Below are 17,238 nucleotides of genomic sequence, written 5' to 3'. Positions count from 1 at the left end.
TAGGATCTGAGCAATATCAGGTTTTTGATCGATTTGTGCTCCTGAACTTGATAGGAACTTCCTCCATACCCTAACATAAATGCTAGTCGTGGAGGCTTTCCTACTTTTAAGTAGAGTATTTACAAGATTCTGGGAGAATCCCTTTCCTTTCAGAAGTGACCTCTCAAGTTCCACGCTGTCAGGTGCAAGTTGGTTACTCGTGGATGGAAGACTGGACCCTGGGAAAGGAGGTCCGGTATTTCTGGGAGGATCCATGGTTGGGAAATGGACATGCTTCTCAACCATGGGAACCAAGACCTTCTGGGCCAGAATGGGGCTATTAAAACCACTCGGGCTCCGTCTTCGCGAATTTTCCTCAGAACTATAGGAATGAGATTCAGAGGAGGGAAAGCGTAGGCGAGATTGAAATTCCAGGGGATCAGAAGAGCGTCGACTGCGTACGGGTTGTCCCTTGGGTCTAGGGAACAGAATTGATGGAGTTTCTTGTTTCCTCGACTGGCAAACAGATCTATCTCTGGACATCCCCACAACCGCACGATCTGATTGAAGACAGCCGGTTTTAGAGACCAGTCCCCTTGTCTGAGCTCGTTGCGGCTTAAGTAATCGGCCATGGTATTTAGATTTCCCTTTATATGAAGGGCCGTAAGGGAGAGCAGGTGATTTTCGGCCATCTGAAAGATATGATTTGTAACGTTCATTAATGACCTAGACCGTGTACCTCCTTGGTGGTTCACATAAGCAACGGTCACCTGGTTGTCAGAGAGTATCCTAACATGTCTACCCTGCAGAGGTATAAGGAACCTATCTAAGGCGCGTTCCACCGCCATCAATTCCTTCAGATTGGAGGACGTGTCTCGCTCAGAATGGGACCACAGACCCTGAATGCAATTGCCCTCCCAGTGTGCTCCCCACCCCGTGGGGCTAGCATCCGTTGTTATTACCCGTGATATATGATATGTCCAAGGTACCCCTTTACGCAGATTAGGGATGTGTGTCCACCACCTTAGTGAACCCGTGGCCTCTACAGATAGGGAAAATTTTTTGTCAAGGTTAGCGCCCAGACGCCGAAAATTATGCAGAACATCCCATTGCAGAGCCCTGGAGTGAAACTGTGCCCACATCACCGCCGGAAAACAAGAAGTAAGTGAACCTAAGAGTGACATAGCACTTCTTAGGGAAACTACGGGATTACTAATTGCCCTGGAGGCCAGCCGGTGAATAGTATCAACTTTTGAGTCTGGCAGGCGACATTCCTGCTGAGCTGAATCCACAGTAAGACCCAAGAACTGCTGTGATGTTGAGGGCTGAAGACGCGACTTTTTGAGATTGATAATCCATCCTAAGTTGTGTAACGCCGCCATCACTTTCCCCAACTGTTCTTTACAGTGTACCTCTGAGCGCCCAACGATCAATAAATCATCCAGATAGGGAATTATTAGTATATTTTGCTCATGAAGGTGTGCCATAACCTCCACCATAATCTTAGTGAACACCCGAGGTGCGACTGCAACACCAAAGGGGAGTGCCCGATATTGAAAGTGCTCCACTGTGCCGGCAAGAGAAATCGCCACCCTGAGAAAGCGCTGATGAGTTGCATGTATCGGGACATGATAATAGGCGTCTTTCAGATCTAAGACAACCATGAAGCAATTGTGAAAAAGAAGCTTTATTGCCGACTTCACAGATTCCATTTTAAAGGATGGGACCAGCAGGAATACATTCAGGCCCTTCAGATTGATGATGGTACGATAAGATCCATCTGGCTTCTTTACCAGGAATAAAGGGGAGTAAAACCCCGTACCTTGTTCCTCCGTAGGTACTTTAACGAGAACCCCCTTTTTTTGGAGATCTCGAACCTCTGACTCCAACGCCAACTGTTCTGCGGGAGAAGAACGGATAGGAGTTAATTTGAATTTTTCCAGGGGGGTATGGTGGAATTGGAACTTTAGCCCCTCTTTAATGATACTGAGTATCCATGGACTATTGGTGATTTTTACCCAGGCTGGGTAGAAGGCCAAAAGCCTACCGCCCACCTGGGCCGCCAGTCATTGATGCTTTTTAGAGTCTCTAGAAGAGTTAAACATGTAACCTCTACCTCTTCCCCTGTAAGAGTTGTATCTGGTCGATTCTCTATTTGAATCCCTGTCCGATCTTCGGCGATATGGCCCTCCTCTATTATAGTCCCGTCTATAGAAGGGTCTTGCTAGGAGAGGGAATCGCTTCTTACTGTCACCTGCTTTTTCTAGAAGCTCATCCAGCACTGGGCCAAACAAATGAACCCCCTCACAGGGGATGCCACATAGTTTTGATCTGGCCTGCAAGTCTCCTGGCCAGCATTTTATCCAAAGAGCCCTACGGGCCGCATTGGACAGTGCTGATGACCTTGCCGCTAGCCTAACAGAATCGGCTGACGCATCCGCAAGGAAGGCTGCTGCATCCTGAATCATAGACATAGATGATAGGATCTCGCTCCTAGGAACCTTATCCTTGAGCTGGTTTTCTAGATTACCCAGCCATACCATCAACGACCGGGCAGTGCAGGTGGCCGCAATCGCTGGTCTCAGGGAACCCGCTGATGTTTCCCAAGCTCCTTTAAGGAATACCTCAGCTTTCCTATCAAGCGGGTCTTTTAGGCTCCCCAGATCCTCAAACGGAAGAGACGTCTTTTTACATGCTTTAGCCACCGCCGCATCCAGTTTCGGGACCTTGTCCCAGGGGGAAGAAGCTTCTTCCTCAAAGGGATATCTTCTTTTGAACGCTGGTGGGAGAGACCCCTTCCTTTCGGGTTTTTTCCATTCTCTCGTAATCAGAGACTTAACTTTATCAACTACGGGAAATACTCTTCTGGATTTGCGATCTATGCCCTTAACCATTATATCCTGGATGGAACATTCCGCCTGGGTCTCCTCAATGCCCATAGTGCTATTGACAGCTTTGACTAAGCGGTTAACCCTCAATTAATTGTTGAATGCAGATGCTGCACAATTTCTTTTTATGTCCATCCGGAAGAGGTTCCGTACAGATGGCACACTCTCTATGTTTGGATTTGGACACAGATTTCCTCCCCTAATAAGGAGAGAGGGAATACAAGGAGGGACAGCTATCAGAAATGTACTTTCACGAAGCTCACTTACCCATCCCTGCAGTGAATGGTACCGTGATCGGGGGGTCCTTCTTAGCCGGAGATTTCTTACGGCCAGAGGACTTAGTTGACTTCTGAGTTTCTTTGGCTCTACCAGCGCGACTACTGCCACTAGACCGCCGCTGGGAGCTGCTCAAAGGTTGTTCAGGTAACTGCTGCTGCTCACCGCCCAGCTGCGGTGTTCCTTCCAGAGACTCCATTCCAAGATGGTGCACAGGAACAATGTTGAGGCCTCAGTGCAGCGTTTAAATCCATCCCCCTGGGTACCACCCCCGGATGGGGGGTCAGCAGGGACATCCCTCGGTGCACCGCTAATTGGTACTGCCTCCGCTAGCGCCCGTAGAGCGCCAGACTCCCTGAGGCCAAAATCCCCCCCCTGCGACGCCGGGCGCCGCCATTAGCCAGGATAAGACGCTACCGCGCATGCGCGGCCGCGTCATCGCCCCACCCGCGTCATCAGGACACGCCCCTTCCGGACGCGGCCGCGGCGCTGAGAGCAGACGCGCCGAGCAAGGACGGCAGCGCTCACCTAGCCACCGCAGACCCCAGCAGCAGCGGCGGACCGACCCCAGGAGCTCCGGCAGATGCGCACCATTGGGCCTCACGTACCAGGTGAACAGCGGCACCACAGAAGTCAAGCCCCCCGCTTAGGGCTGCTTCCTCCTGCTGTCACCTACACAGACAGTCCCCCTGCCGTGTGGTGCTTCCATCCCCCTGATCAGGCCGAGGTAGGGGACCCCCGCTACCTGCATCGGCCTGTCAGGAGTGGGATAGCTTCTATCTTCAACCCTCTTCTCTGGGCCTGTCTGAAGAGGTTCCACTGTCAGGGACAGGAAACCAACTGGCGGGTGAGTGAGGTGCCGCCCTTTTATGTCTGAGGTTTCCTGTCCCTGAAGGGCGGATCCCCTCTCTCGTTGTGCTGTCATGGCGACTGAATAAATCATAGATCAAAGAGTGTGTGCTTAGTTTCTGAAGCACGATCACGGGGGTCTATACAGATGCTTGTACAATATAGGAGCCATCTATTATAACACGGCTCTATAAGGAGGTTTCCAGATGAGGCCAAGCCCACGTAGTCCGGTCGGTGTCCCATTTAGTAGTGTGCCAGCGAGCGCGGTGACATCTGTTTCTGTGCACACCTGGCCCGCACACAGCAGCGTCTTACTAACACACATCTACTGGCACTCAGCGCTCGCTTCCCTCTGAACATAACTGGATTTCCATATGAGCAGCTGAAACCAGCCAGAAAAAAAAAAGCAGGAAACCTGAGAACTGGTAGGCAAGAGGAAAAGAGGTTTTAGCCTGAGAACCTTGTGGACCAAATTGTGCTTAAAATGGAAACGGCCCAACATGCATGGAACGGACGCTTCCTTGTGTACACCACAATAGCCGCCACATCCATCACACATTACTAAAGGCAAGGAAGACTGGAAATCACCTCGACCCCGATGAATGCTTGCGTTTTGGAGGTCTCTGTCTGGCACTCTCGATGACATACTGGAAAATAGTAAAAAGGAGCTCTGGTATAAAATTTCATTATTGTCAAGTTTTTTTTTCTCCTTCTGGTCAGATCAGCATATTGTAAAAACATTTTTAAGAGACTCACTTTATTTAAGCTCTGAGAGCAATTTTCCTCTTTCACATGTGCTGAACATTAATATTCTTCATTTTTCAGTATATGAGGAAAATGGTTTTACAGATATTCTAGGAATTAAAGGGGTTGTCCCCTACTTTTTATTATCCTAAAAATAGGTCTATGTTACTCAAACAACAAAAACACATATTTGCCAACATGACCCTGGCTGCTCCCCGATGCTGCGGCCAGTGTCCCCCACCGGTCTCCACGGTATTCAGGTGACCAATGCAGAAATCAGTGGCCTGTCACAGTCACATTACATCTGAGCCACAAGAAACTGTTTCCCTACATGCTCTTCTGGCTTGGACAAAACATGGCTGCTGATGTCATAAGACTCCCCCCCAATGGAAACAGTACCGAGGAGCAGCCATGGTGGAATTGGCAAGTATGAATGCTTCATTTATTAAAGACCACTACTTTTTGATTGATGACCTATCCTCAGGATAAGTCATCAATGTTTGATGGGCCGAAGTCCAAAACCCAGCAAACCTGATGATCAGCTGTTACCGGCGTCCGCAAGTTCTCACTTGCGGAGCTGTACATCATCTGATGAAGATGAAACGAGGGTTGACTTATCAGCAAGACCGTGATCCCAAACAAAGAACCAAGTAAACGCAATTTGCGTCAGAGAAAGAAAATAAAGCTGCTAAAAAAAAAAAAAAAAAAAATAGCCAATCACCTGACCTAAATCTAATAATTCATGGAAGGAACTAAAGCTCAGAGTTCATAGAAGGAGCACACAGAACCTGAAATACTTTAAGAGCGTTTTTGTGTGGAAGAACGGGCTAAAATCACACCTAAGCAATGCCTGCGACTAGTTTCTCCATACAGGAGACGTTTTGGAGCCGTTATCATCAATAAAGGCTTAAATATATTTCAGTAAGAGTGTTCAATACTTTTCTCTTGTGCCATTTCTTATTATTACACATAATTTATGGACATCTATGGATTGATTTCATTGCCTGCACTGTGTGGATTGGATGGGAAGTTACCAACATCTGGTGAAGATTTCATGTCAGAAGCAGCTTTGGAAATAAATTTACTCAGAAAATTGGTGACATGTTGAATACTTATTTCACCCGGTGTATATACCGATTCAATAGTTGCATAAGAATATCCCTCTATGGTCAGTAGATTGATCTGCACTTACAGGGCTCGGGGGAGTTATCGAAGCAAAGTCACAGGCTTTTTTTTTACAAAACACTGAGATACGGTAAGCATTGCTATAGGGAGAAACTCAGGTGTAACACAAGGGAATTGCTTTATATGCAACTTCCTAATATTATATATAGATTTTCTTTACATCCTTCCAGCCCTACAATATGGGAAACGCCTAAAGTCTATACTCTTACAGGTCTCCTAAACTGGCTGCTGTTCATGGCTTCCTATATATACTAAGAAAGGAGAGAATAGAAAAGAATTACCTCAGCCCGATCCAGGGCCAACTCCAACGTCTGTTGCTGGAAACAAAATAAGATGAACAGTCAGAAACTCACATTTTAATAAGCTTTTTAACTCTGAAAATGTCTCAGTTGTGGAGTTGTCAACTGATCTCGGATCCTTGATACAGGTTTACTGTACGGGTCAGTGATGGGCAGCCACGGCAGTACGATACCACAGCGAGATTACTGCATGCGGCCATCACCGATGTAAACCAAACGAGAACATACAGGACACAGAAGCAAGATTTATTTCAACACACAAAGCCAATGGCTGTGCCTTTAAAAGGTCGCTTCTGAAGATTGTTATGGATGGTCAGTTCTTAGGTCAACCCATTAATATCATATCGGTGAGGTTCCCACTTTCGGTAATCAGAGCTGTGGAGTCAGTAAGCCAAACCTCCGACTCCTCAATTTCCCAGATTCCAATTTCCCAGCCCTGATCACTACTGAGCATATACATAAAGTACAGCACAGATTCATGTCAACCAAAAGCCGAGATCCTCAGATCAGGAACAGAACAAATATTTATAGGACATTTCATTACTTTCCCCAATTATGAAAAATGTACAGCACATCCTGCACCGAACTACTGTACAAATTTATTATATATTTTGGAAGTCATAGTCAATCCATTTTATACCGACTCCACCACAGTGGACAGCCCTGTTGGTAATGAACCACCCGAGCGTGCTCGGGAAAACCTGAGCAACGAGTATACTCGCTCATCACTAGTGAAGACAGTCAAAAAAAGAAGTGGTTTAAGTCTGGCACAACAGTGATAATACCTAGAACTGGACGTCACTTACAACAAATTGATGAAAAGACTAGAAGAAAATTGGTCCGGGAGGCTGCAAAGTGGCCAACAGCAACATTAAAGGAGCTGCATTTCTGTAAGTAATGGTTGTGCACTGTATGAGATAAGAAGAATACTGGTTTTATGTCTGGCTTGTGGGGTAGGGTGGCAAGATTGAATCCTTTAACTTGCCAAGAAAAACCATCTAAGCCTTGGTATGTTTTGCCAAATCCCTAAATCAAGTCTGCCAAAAGCATGTGGGAAAATGTATTAAGGTCTTATCAGACCAAGGTTCAATTAAGGTATTGTTTTGTCCATAATTCCAAAAAGTAAGTTTGGTGCAAAGCCAACACTATTCATCACCAGAAGATCACCATACCCACATGGAAGCAAGGTGGATGCAGCATTATAGTTTGGGCTGTTTTTTCAGATCTCTGCTGAAAAGATGAAAAGGAATTTCACCTTTCAGCACAATGACCCAAAGCATACCTTCAAATCAACAAAGGAATGGCTTTGCCAAAAGAAGATTAAGGTTTTGGAATTGCCCAGCTAGAGCCCAGACCAGAATCCAATTGAAAACCTGTGGAATTGATCTGAAGAGGGCGCTGTACACAGATCATCTCAGACATTTTTGGACGCTACTGATCACCAATTCCACATGTGCCATGCTGAAAAAATTCAATTTCAGCAGGAGTCTATGAAAGAAGTCAGTCTAAGGTTACATCAACAAAGTATTACCGTATTTTTCAGACTAATACCCACTTTTTCACCCAAAAGTTGTGGGGGAAAATGGTGGTGCGTCTTATAGTCGGAATATACTTACAAATACTTAAGTGGCAGCAGGAGTCGGGCGATTCTGCGGCGGTCCCGGTCCGATGCTGCCGGGCAATGATCACACTCGCTTCCTAGGCTGGTGCAGCAGGTTCAGCGGTGGTGCAGGGGGGGGCTTTGCCGGCATTTTGTGAAAGCCAGGAGGCCCCGCACATCCATTTCTGGATGTGGTGGCCTCCTGAAAAATGACCACCGGGGCCAGCGCTTGCTCAGATTGAGATCTCAGATCGAGATCTCAATCTGAGCATGCGCCGCCCCCGGCGGCCATTATCCCGGAGGCCACCACATCGCAGAAATGGATGTGCGGCGCCTCCGGACTTTCACAAAATGCCGATGGAGCCCCCCTGCATCGCCATCTCACCAGCCGCACCTGCCTGGGATGGGATTTCCCGGAGGCCAACGCACCTGCCGCACCAGCCTGGGAAGAGAGTCATATCGCCGGACCACCGAACACCCCCTGTGACCACGCTCCACCAGCACTGCCGATCCCCCTCCGGTAAGCTCAATTCAGACTTTAAAAAGGACCCCTATTTGACACATTTTTTTCCCCCCTATTTTCCTTCTGAAAATTTGGGGTGCATCTTATAGTCCGAAAAATACGGTAGTTTAAGGGTGTGCATATTTATGCAACCACAATAGTTTAGTTCATCATTGTTATTCTTTTCCCCCAATTGAAAAGATTTCAATTTATTCCTCAATAGATTTGTACCGATTATGGTCATCATTAAAGGTGGAAAAAATTCTGAAATTCTTATTGGTAGGATTTTTTAATTTTTTTTTTTTAAACACAAGACATTATACTGGGGTGTGAAGACTTTTTATATCCACGGTAGGGTCACAAAACTATACAATAAGGCTACTCACCATTGTGAACTGGTCAGAGGTACAAGTCACACTATGTGGGTCATCATGGTCACCTTCAGCTCTAGTGATTAGTGTGCTGAAATAAAAGCAGAGGTAAGACCAAAGTATACAGGACATTTCTGTAATAAGTCATTGGTTTCTGTGGCTTGCTCCATGCATTTTTTCCTTATTCATCGTAAACAAACCAGCTCTCCCCCAGAAGGAAGAAATGGCTTCTGTCGTGTGTGCAGAGTGGCACTACGGAGACTTCTTCCTTCTGGTGCAGAGCAATTTTGCAAAGCATAGCTAGCCTTCAGTCATCCATTCCTATATCATCTAGAATAGAAGAACTGCCAACCTGGCTCCTAGGACTGAACGACCCATATACATACATTGTCAATATATAGACTGATCCCAGAGCCGGCACCAGCGGTCGACAAACTGGGGAGCTCAGCCTTCTCCGTCAGGTATAGGGTGTGTTGCACAGCTGCTTTGATCAGAGATGGCTCCAATCACAGCAGTTTAAGCCCCTGCACACTGCTGTAATTGGGGCTACTAATGGACCCCATGTCTTCCATGTAGACGTGACTGGGGAGTGGACATGTAGTACTAGTTGGCAGGCACTAGTCTGTTGATGGAGCAGTGCTCTGCACATCCGGCTGCCACAGGCGCAAGCTGAATGGGTGTTGCGCCTCCACTGATTAACGACCAATCTTAAAAATAGGCCATCACCAGAGTTTAGGACAGGACAACCCTTTAAAAAGTATTGTGAAGTAAACAGGTTGTCTAATAGACTTCCTGTCTTACACTAGTGACGTTTCAGCAGTCTCATTTTCATCACAGACAGGATTTCAATAAAAGGAAACAACTCTATATATGGGTAGAGTCAGACGGCCGTATAAGTCATGGCAACATCGGAACGCACTGCACAGACTGGCCGACGGTTTTCCCGACCCGAACATGACAGCTGCACAGAAATACAGTTTAGGAAAAAAGTGTTTGCCCCCTTCCTGATTTTCTATTGTTTTGCATGTTTGTCACACTTAAATGTTTCAGATAACGAAACCAGTGTAAATGTTAGACGTTAACACAAAATGAAGATTTTAAAAGGAAGGTCCAAAATCCAAACCTTAGGGTTCTGTGGGAAAACGCCCCCTTTACATCTAAATTAACTATGGTTAATCTTTGGGAAGCTGCTTTCAAATTGCCTAGCCACACGCAAGCCTGAATACTAACACATCTAGCACACTTGGTACCAAATTACTAAAACACTATCAATCAAGATATCACTTAATTAGGACCTGACTGACAAAGTAAAGTGGACCAAAAGATCCTCAAAAGCTGGACATCATGCCGTGATCCAAAGAAATTCTGGAATAAATGAGAAACAAAGTACCAGTAATTGAGATCTATCAATCTAGAAAAGGTTATAAGGCAATTTCACAAGCATTGGAACATCAGCGAACTACAGTGAGAAACATTATCCACAAATGGCGAAAACATGGAACAGTGGTGAACCTTCCCAGGAGTGGCTGCCAGACCAAAAATACCCTAAGGCTATGTGCACACGTTCAGGAATTCATGCAGAAAATTCCTGTGGAAATCCGGACATTTCTGCCAGATTTCCGCATGAAATCCGCATGCGTTTTTTGCGCGGTTTTGACACGGTTTTTCCCAGACATTTCCCAATGCATTAGACAGTGGGAAAACCGCGAAAAAAAAAAACGCAAAATTAATGAGCAGGTTCATTATTTTTCCGCAATGCGTTTTTCATGCGGAAAAACACACATCATGTGCACAGAAATTGCGGATTTCATTAAAAATGATAGGATGCTTAGTGTATGCAGATTATTTGCGGTTTTATAGCGTTTTTATAGCGCAAAAACGCTAAAAAAAACGCAAATAATCTGCAACGTGTGCACATAGCCTAAGAGTGCAGTGGCACCTTATCCAAGAGGTCACAAAAGACCCCACAACAACATCCAAAGAAATGCAGGCCTCATTTGCCTTAGTTAAGGTCAGTGTTCATGACTCCACCATAAGGCCGGGTCACACTTGCGAGTGTGAGGCGAGAAAATCGCACGAGTCTCTCGCATCAATACCCAGCACTGCGGCCAACACTCGGAACATGTATTTCTATGCAGCTGAATGCTCCGGTCCCGTGTGCCGGTGGCAGCGCCGGGTATTGATGCGAGAGACTCGTGCGAGTTTCTCACATTGCGCACACAAGTGTGACCCCGGGCCTATGAAAGAGACTGGGGAAAAATGAATGGCAGTGTTCCAAGAGAAAAACCACTGCTGACCAATAAGAACAAAGGCTCGTCTCAGTTTTGCCAGAAAACAGTTTGATGATTCCAAACATATTTGTGAGAATACTCTGTGGACTGACAAGACAAAAATTGAACTTTTTGGAAGGTGTATGTCCTATTACATCTGGCATAGAAGTAACAGAGCATTTCAGAAAAGCAACATCATACGAACCGTAAAATATGGTGGTGGTTGTGTGATGTTCTGGGGCTGTTTTGCTGTTTCAAGACTGTCGTAAAAGGAACCATGAATTCAGCTAACAAAAAAAATCCTGAAGGAGAATGTCTGGCCATCTGTTCGGGACCTCAAGATGAAGCGCACTTGGGTTATGCAGCAGGACAATGATCCAAAACACATCAGCAAGTCCACCTCTGAATGGCTTAAGAAAAACAAAGTTAAGACTTTGGAGTGGCCTAGTCAAGCAATGACCTTAAACCCTTAGTGACCACCAGTATGTATTTTTACTGATGGGTGACAATCCAGCAGCTGTCAGCTGTACATTAATATAAATTGGCCTGGTGTCACTAAGGACTTAATCCCTTTGAGATGCTGCGGCATGACCTTAAAGGGACACTGTCACCTGAATTTGGAGGGAACAATCTTCAGCCATGGAGGCGGGGTTTTGGTGTTTTTGATTCACCCTTTCCTTACCCGCTGGCTGCAATATTGGATTGAAGTTCATTCTCTGTCCTCCATAGGACACTCCTGCGGAAGGCAAGATTGCCTTGTGCAGGCATGTACCTGTTTTTTTTAATACACAGAAATGTTTTATTAGTCAGAATAGGGGCTGTGCAGAGTCTCTCACTAGATCAATCATTGCAGTAATGCCATGGAAGATCACATTTCTCCATGATTTTGCAATGATTAGTTGGCCAATAAAAATAAAAAATAAAAAATCACATTGAAAAAACAGGTACGGGGGACTAACCGTGAAAACTACAGTTAGCAGTTGTACACAAAAAACGGACGGGCCTCAAACAGAAGTGTCTGATTATCTCAGGTACCAAAAAGATGAACCAATTATTTTGATCAATGTGTGGTCCGTTTTTTTTTGTTTTGTTTTTTTTAAATGGAAGAAAAAAAAAAAATGTTCTCCGTCTTCTCCTTTGTGAAAATCCATGAAATTCCGACCCCGGGATTGGATCTACATCGGACATGTCCGTAATTTTCTGCGGACCAAAAACAGAGGCATCCATTTATCATCCGCTCATGGATCAAAGCCCCCATACAATTCTACGAGTCTGTGAAAATCACGCATGTTCTCCGTGTTTAACTTTGTAAAGCTTTGCAAATTCTTTTTGATTTTTGGCATACATAAAAAAATCACTGGTTTCACACGGATGGTAATAACCAACACAGCGACCAAAGACTGATGGAAATTGGCGCCATGAGGCCGGGGCTACCCGCTCACACGCTGCATTAGTGAAACTTGTAAAAGTGAAAGCTGGCGGGCACCACTACAAGGGATCTCCCATCACATGCCACAAGTACATGTATATAAGAAAACAAAGAAAAAGGAGGCATGTACAAACTGGGGATCACCACAATCTAATTAATACAAATATGATAAATTTTTATTAAAGACGCAAAGCACAAAACACTGCACAAAAACTTTAAAAACACATAAAATAACCATAAACATGGTAAGTACAAAGACCCATAATGGGGTCTATAATACTGTATTCTGTAAATACACTTTCCTCTGAGTCTTTTGGTGCTATCTCCTTAAACCTCTTTGTAGTTTGCCCCTCATTTGAATATCATTACCACTATGCCTTTGTTGGTAGAAGTGTGCTAGTTCTGTGCCCTGTGTGCACTACATTTAGCCTATTTTGCTATCTTTTCCCTACAGTATTTATCAGGGGTTCCTCCTCTTCTTCACTCTCGGCCGAGAGTCTTTACACGGACTTACTGTGTCTAGTGCGCAGGCGCCGACTGGCGCATGCGCATTTGCCAGCAGTCCGCACATAGGAAATCTCCTTTTCCCTTCTATAGCTGCGCTGCACTGCGCAGACGCCGGCATCCTTCAGCGCCGATTGGCGCATGCGCACTTGCGGACAGCCCGCATGTAGAGAACTTCTCACTTTAGGAGTTCCATTGCACTGCGCAGACGCCGGCGTCCTTCATCATTTCCGGTCTTCTCCGGCCAGCATCGCCGCTATGTTTTACACGCTGGATATCAGGTACCAGCTGTCCCTAGCCTCATATAATTAATGGGCATTTATAATGCGGGCACTTGCACTGTATTCATTGCCCCTGAGGAAGCCAGATTCTCTGGCGACACGCGTCGGGCGGTTCTCTGCCCTGGTTCTCCACCCTCCTTGCCTGTCCTTCAGTATCCCTTGATACCCTATTGGGACCGGGGCCGAGCCTTACACAGTGTTGATACCTTCTTCTACCTTGGTATGTTAGATTTTCTGTGCTCTTACACCAGACCTGTATCCCTAGGATTCACTGGGGGTTACCCTTGTGCTCATATTTTCTGTATGGGTACATTGGATTGGGCACTTATTGCTTATATGCAAGTATAGGTTCGCATATTTTACTATCTTTGCCTCTGGTAGGGCATGGTGTATCTATCTTCAGTATATTATATTGGTGGTGAACACGTTATTGTATGTGGGGGTGTGTTTTTTGAACCAGGGTTATAGACCCCATTATGGGTCTTTGTACTTACCATGTTTATGGTTATTTTATGTGTTTTTAAAGTTTTTGTGCAGTGTTTTGTGCTTTGCGTCTTTAATAAAAATTTATCATATTTGTATTAATTAGATTGTGGTGATCCCCACTTTGTACATGCCTCCTTTTTCTTTGTTTTCTTATATGCATTAGTGAAACTTGTCAGCAAGTCTAAGTCGCACTGCACGGACGTCTATTTGCGGCTTGTGATCAGCGACATAAATTTTAAAAAAAGTCAGATATTTAGAAAGATTTATGACGGCGTCACAGATTGCAATGCGACATTGTGTTTCAGATGTCACCGTGCGGCCCGAGCCTGGTGCTCAGCATGAACCGAAGAATCCAATAATTCTTCCTCACTGCAGTCAAACAAATGGCCGGCCCACCAAATACCTGACCGAATAGGGGGCAAAAGGAAGAAAAAGCAACACAGTAGGCCTGCACGGACGCCATCGGTCTGCTATTCCCAGGTATTTTCAGTTAACGACCGAAAATTTCTGACCTTGCAGATCACTTTTTTTGTCAGACAATACTGGTACTTTCAAAACAATGGTCGGCCTAGTGGGTCACAATTACCAATTTCAGCTGCCTTTCATCATGTTTATGGTCAGATTAAAGCCCCCCATACACATCACATGGCTGTCTCTCCCGCCTTTCCCAGAAAAGGTCAGCTAAGGGTATGTGCGCGCCAAGTCTTTCAGAAGAGGGGACCCGCATCGCTTTTCAAGCTGAAAATGCCTCAGGAAAACAGTGGCGGTGTCTTTCCTCAAGTGTACCCTTTGCGGGATTATTATTATTATTTCATATAAGCCACCTGAAGAAAGGAGCAGTCACTTCTTAGTCGCTATGCGGCTTTCGAAGTCTGAGGTGGTTAAAAGAAGTGAGAAGACGGAACATGCGCACAGCAGGTCGGTTTGACTTTGCCGTGCATATGATCATTATTTTTGGCATTTTCTTTTTAGCTTTTTCAGGGGGAATCTGCCTGAAAAAAAAAAAAAAGACGTAGTGTGACCACTCTGAGCGCGTTCATGTTCTCTATGAGAGAGCTGCTGCCAGACTTACCACACAGAGAGAAAGGATCGGCCATCAGAACTCGTACATGTCGGATCCTTGTCTCCCCAAACATCATGTGTTAATGGAGAGTTTGGGCAAACGTTAGCCTAATGTGTATGGCGACCTTAAAGGGGGAAGTCCTGCAGACACTGACTGTAGATTTGCGAGTCCTCCAGTGCACATTGTGAGGATTCGCTGGTGTCAGCGCCGAGAAAGGTGGTCATGTGACTGCAAGTATGCGATATGCATATTCCTGGCCAAAATGAGACGAGACTGTCTCCAGCCTCACTGGAATCAGTCCAGTCGGATTATGGGAGGCAGTTTCCACAACGAATACTTGCAGTCACGTGTTTGCTGTTCCTGGCGTGTACAGCAGCGATTCCTCACAGTGCGTAGTACGTGCACTGAGAGGATTAGCAAGTCTACAGTCAAAGTGACTGCAGACTTGTCGTTAGGCAGGACACGCCCTTTAAGACAAATAAACCCTGAAACAACAATCCCTCTAAAAACACAAAGTTTTGAAAACAAGAGCCATTGTAATAATATTGTATTCTGGTGGAAGGATAAACAAATGGGACACACAACCCGAGCCTCTAATCACATCTGTATAAGGGGGAGGAGGGACGACATCTGCATATGAACTGAATTCATGGAGGTCCAAAGCGTGAAAGCTACAGGACCCCATGGTGTGAAAAGAGTGGCTGAAAGCAAGGTAAAACCATGACCCTGCAAAAAATCCAAACTACCTCCTGCAACAGCATCAACAGGCAAGAGTTCCATACAGTCCGGAAAGCAGAAAATGATGAAGAGGAGGAGGACAGGTATACATGGGCAGATTAACATGCGGTCTGTAATAAGACAATTAACAGGAGAATTAATAAAAGAAAAAAAAAAAGTCATAGGACTTTGTATGAAAAAAAAAAAAGCTTGGTTAGTTATCAATTCCTAAATTCACAATATTAAAAAAATATATATATATATATATATATATATATATATATATATATATATATATATATATATATATATATATATATATATATTTTAAAACAGGTTTGGGATTGCTGTAGTCACGCTGGCCTGGAGAATCATGTCATTACCGGATCGTTATTACCGCACAATGAACACTGCAGAAATCAAATGTCGGAGTTGCATTTTGCTTTTCACCCCACTTGGCTTCCCCCATCTTCAGTACAGAATGTTTTCAATGACCATTTTATCAACTATTCTTCTCAAATAAAAAGAAATTAATCCCTCCTTCATCTTCATGAACAAAAAAAATAAAAGTTATGGCTCTTTAAAGATGGGGAGGAAAAAAAAACAAATAAAAGTTTTCTAACGGCAGGGCGACTTTGTCTACGGATTGCCCAATCTATGGCCCCCGATGAGCGGTCTGACCTGTCTTTGACGTTTTGTTTTTTTAATATACCCCAAAATACAGGCCGGGCAGACCTCCGGGGTATATCACAGGATCAGCGGGTCCCAGAAAGCGGCGACACTTCAGAACCAAGAGGCCTAAATTCCCCCGCCAGATGGGGAATATGAGGGGTTAATGGATTACCGCACACTCCGGGAGCCACGGTGTGATGTTAGTAGCCAGATATCAAGAGATTGCATTAGGAGAGTGTAGGGGTCGGGTGCAGGCGTTGTTATGTTTCTGGCTGGTCCAGGAAAAACCTGAAGTTACCGCTTGGTGTGATTGTACAGGAGCCGCCCCCATAGAAGTCAATGGGCTCCGCACGGATCATGGCAGGACACACAGCCCACTGACCTGCCTGCGCCGGATACGGAGGGGTTAATCAGGGTGACCCCCCACCTACACCCGCTCACCCAACAGCAGAAGATGAATGAAGCCACCATTACTACCGAGGCCAATGGAACCCCAATGCACAGCACTGACCGAGCCGCCTCTGTGCGACCGCCTGCAGATCTGCTCTGTACGATTACAGGCGGCACCGAGCCGGTTATAGGGGGTAACATCCCGCTTACCTTCCCAGTGTGGGCAGCCCGCCCGCCTTCCTGATCCGTGATGTCCCGGTCTAGCAGGCAGAGGCGGAACAGCAGACAATACATGGCGTAGACTACATATCCCGAGAGGCCTTGCGGCGAACCAGTCAAACGCGGATAGCTTTATTTACAATAAGACAACACTAAGCTCCAGGTGCCTCCATGTACACAGCTGCTGCTCAGTCACTGAAGAGTTGTATGAAGAGAAGGCCGCTGTTTTTTTCTCTGTATCATTTTATTGTGCTGTAAATTATAGTAATTGCATCGTAGCAAAATAGAAATGAATGAATGTAAAAAAAAGTTAACTCCTATTTTCTAAATATTCTTTTAACAAAAGTAAAACATTTGCAAAGTTGCAAGTAAACTTCCTTGCATTAGGTACATTTATTCCTGGGAAAACCATGAGAAACCATTCATTTCGGTTGAAGTGCTGCCGTCCAGCTTTCCTAGAGTCCTGCATGGCACCTCTGTCTGGACACTGCATTGTGCCGCTGGGAATCTGGCC

The 17,238-nt window shown here is 45.4% G+C and overlaps 1 protein-coding gene across 9 annotated transcripts in view; it reads right to left on the bottom strand.

The window, feature by feature from the left end:
* The window catches only part of SUPT20H (SPT20 homolog, SAGA complex component), a 97,488-nt gene extending 80,665 nt beyond the window's left edge, over positions 1–16,823 (bottom strand). For 4 of the 9 annotated variants that reach the window (XM_069758943.1, XM_069758948.1, XM_069758950.1 and 1 more), the window contains exons 1-4: positions 16,716–16,823; positions 8,709–8,784; positions 6,203–6,238; positions 4,581–4,639 (exon numbers count right to left, since the gene is read on the bottom strand). In XM_069758943.1, coding sequence (XP_069615044.1) covers positions 4,581–4,639; positions 6,203–6,238; positions 8,709–8,711 — 98 coding nt within the window. In that variant the 5' untranslated portion in view covers positions 8,712–8,784; positions 16,716–16,823. Of the gene's footprint in view, positions 1–4,580; positions 4,640–6,202; positions 6,239–8,708; positions 8,785–15,472; positions 15,565–16,556 lie in introns of those variants that run through there. The other 5 variants (XM_069758944.1, XM_069758949.1, XM_069758951.1 and 2 more) reach the window with 5 other exon arrangements.
* Positions 16,824–17,238: the final 415 nt, after the last annotated feature.

This window comes from Ranitomeya imitator, chromosome 3 (genome assembly GCF_032444005.1).
Source record: "Ranitomeya imitator isolate aRanImi1 chromosome 3, aRanImi1.pri, whole genome shotgun sequence".
Taxonomy (NCBI): Eukaryota; Metazoa; Chordata; class Amphibia; order Anura; family Dendrobatidae; genus Ranitomeya; species Ranitomeya imitator.
Note: the sequence above shows the minus strand (reverse complement) of the source record. Positions and strands in the feature narration are given on the sequence as shown.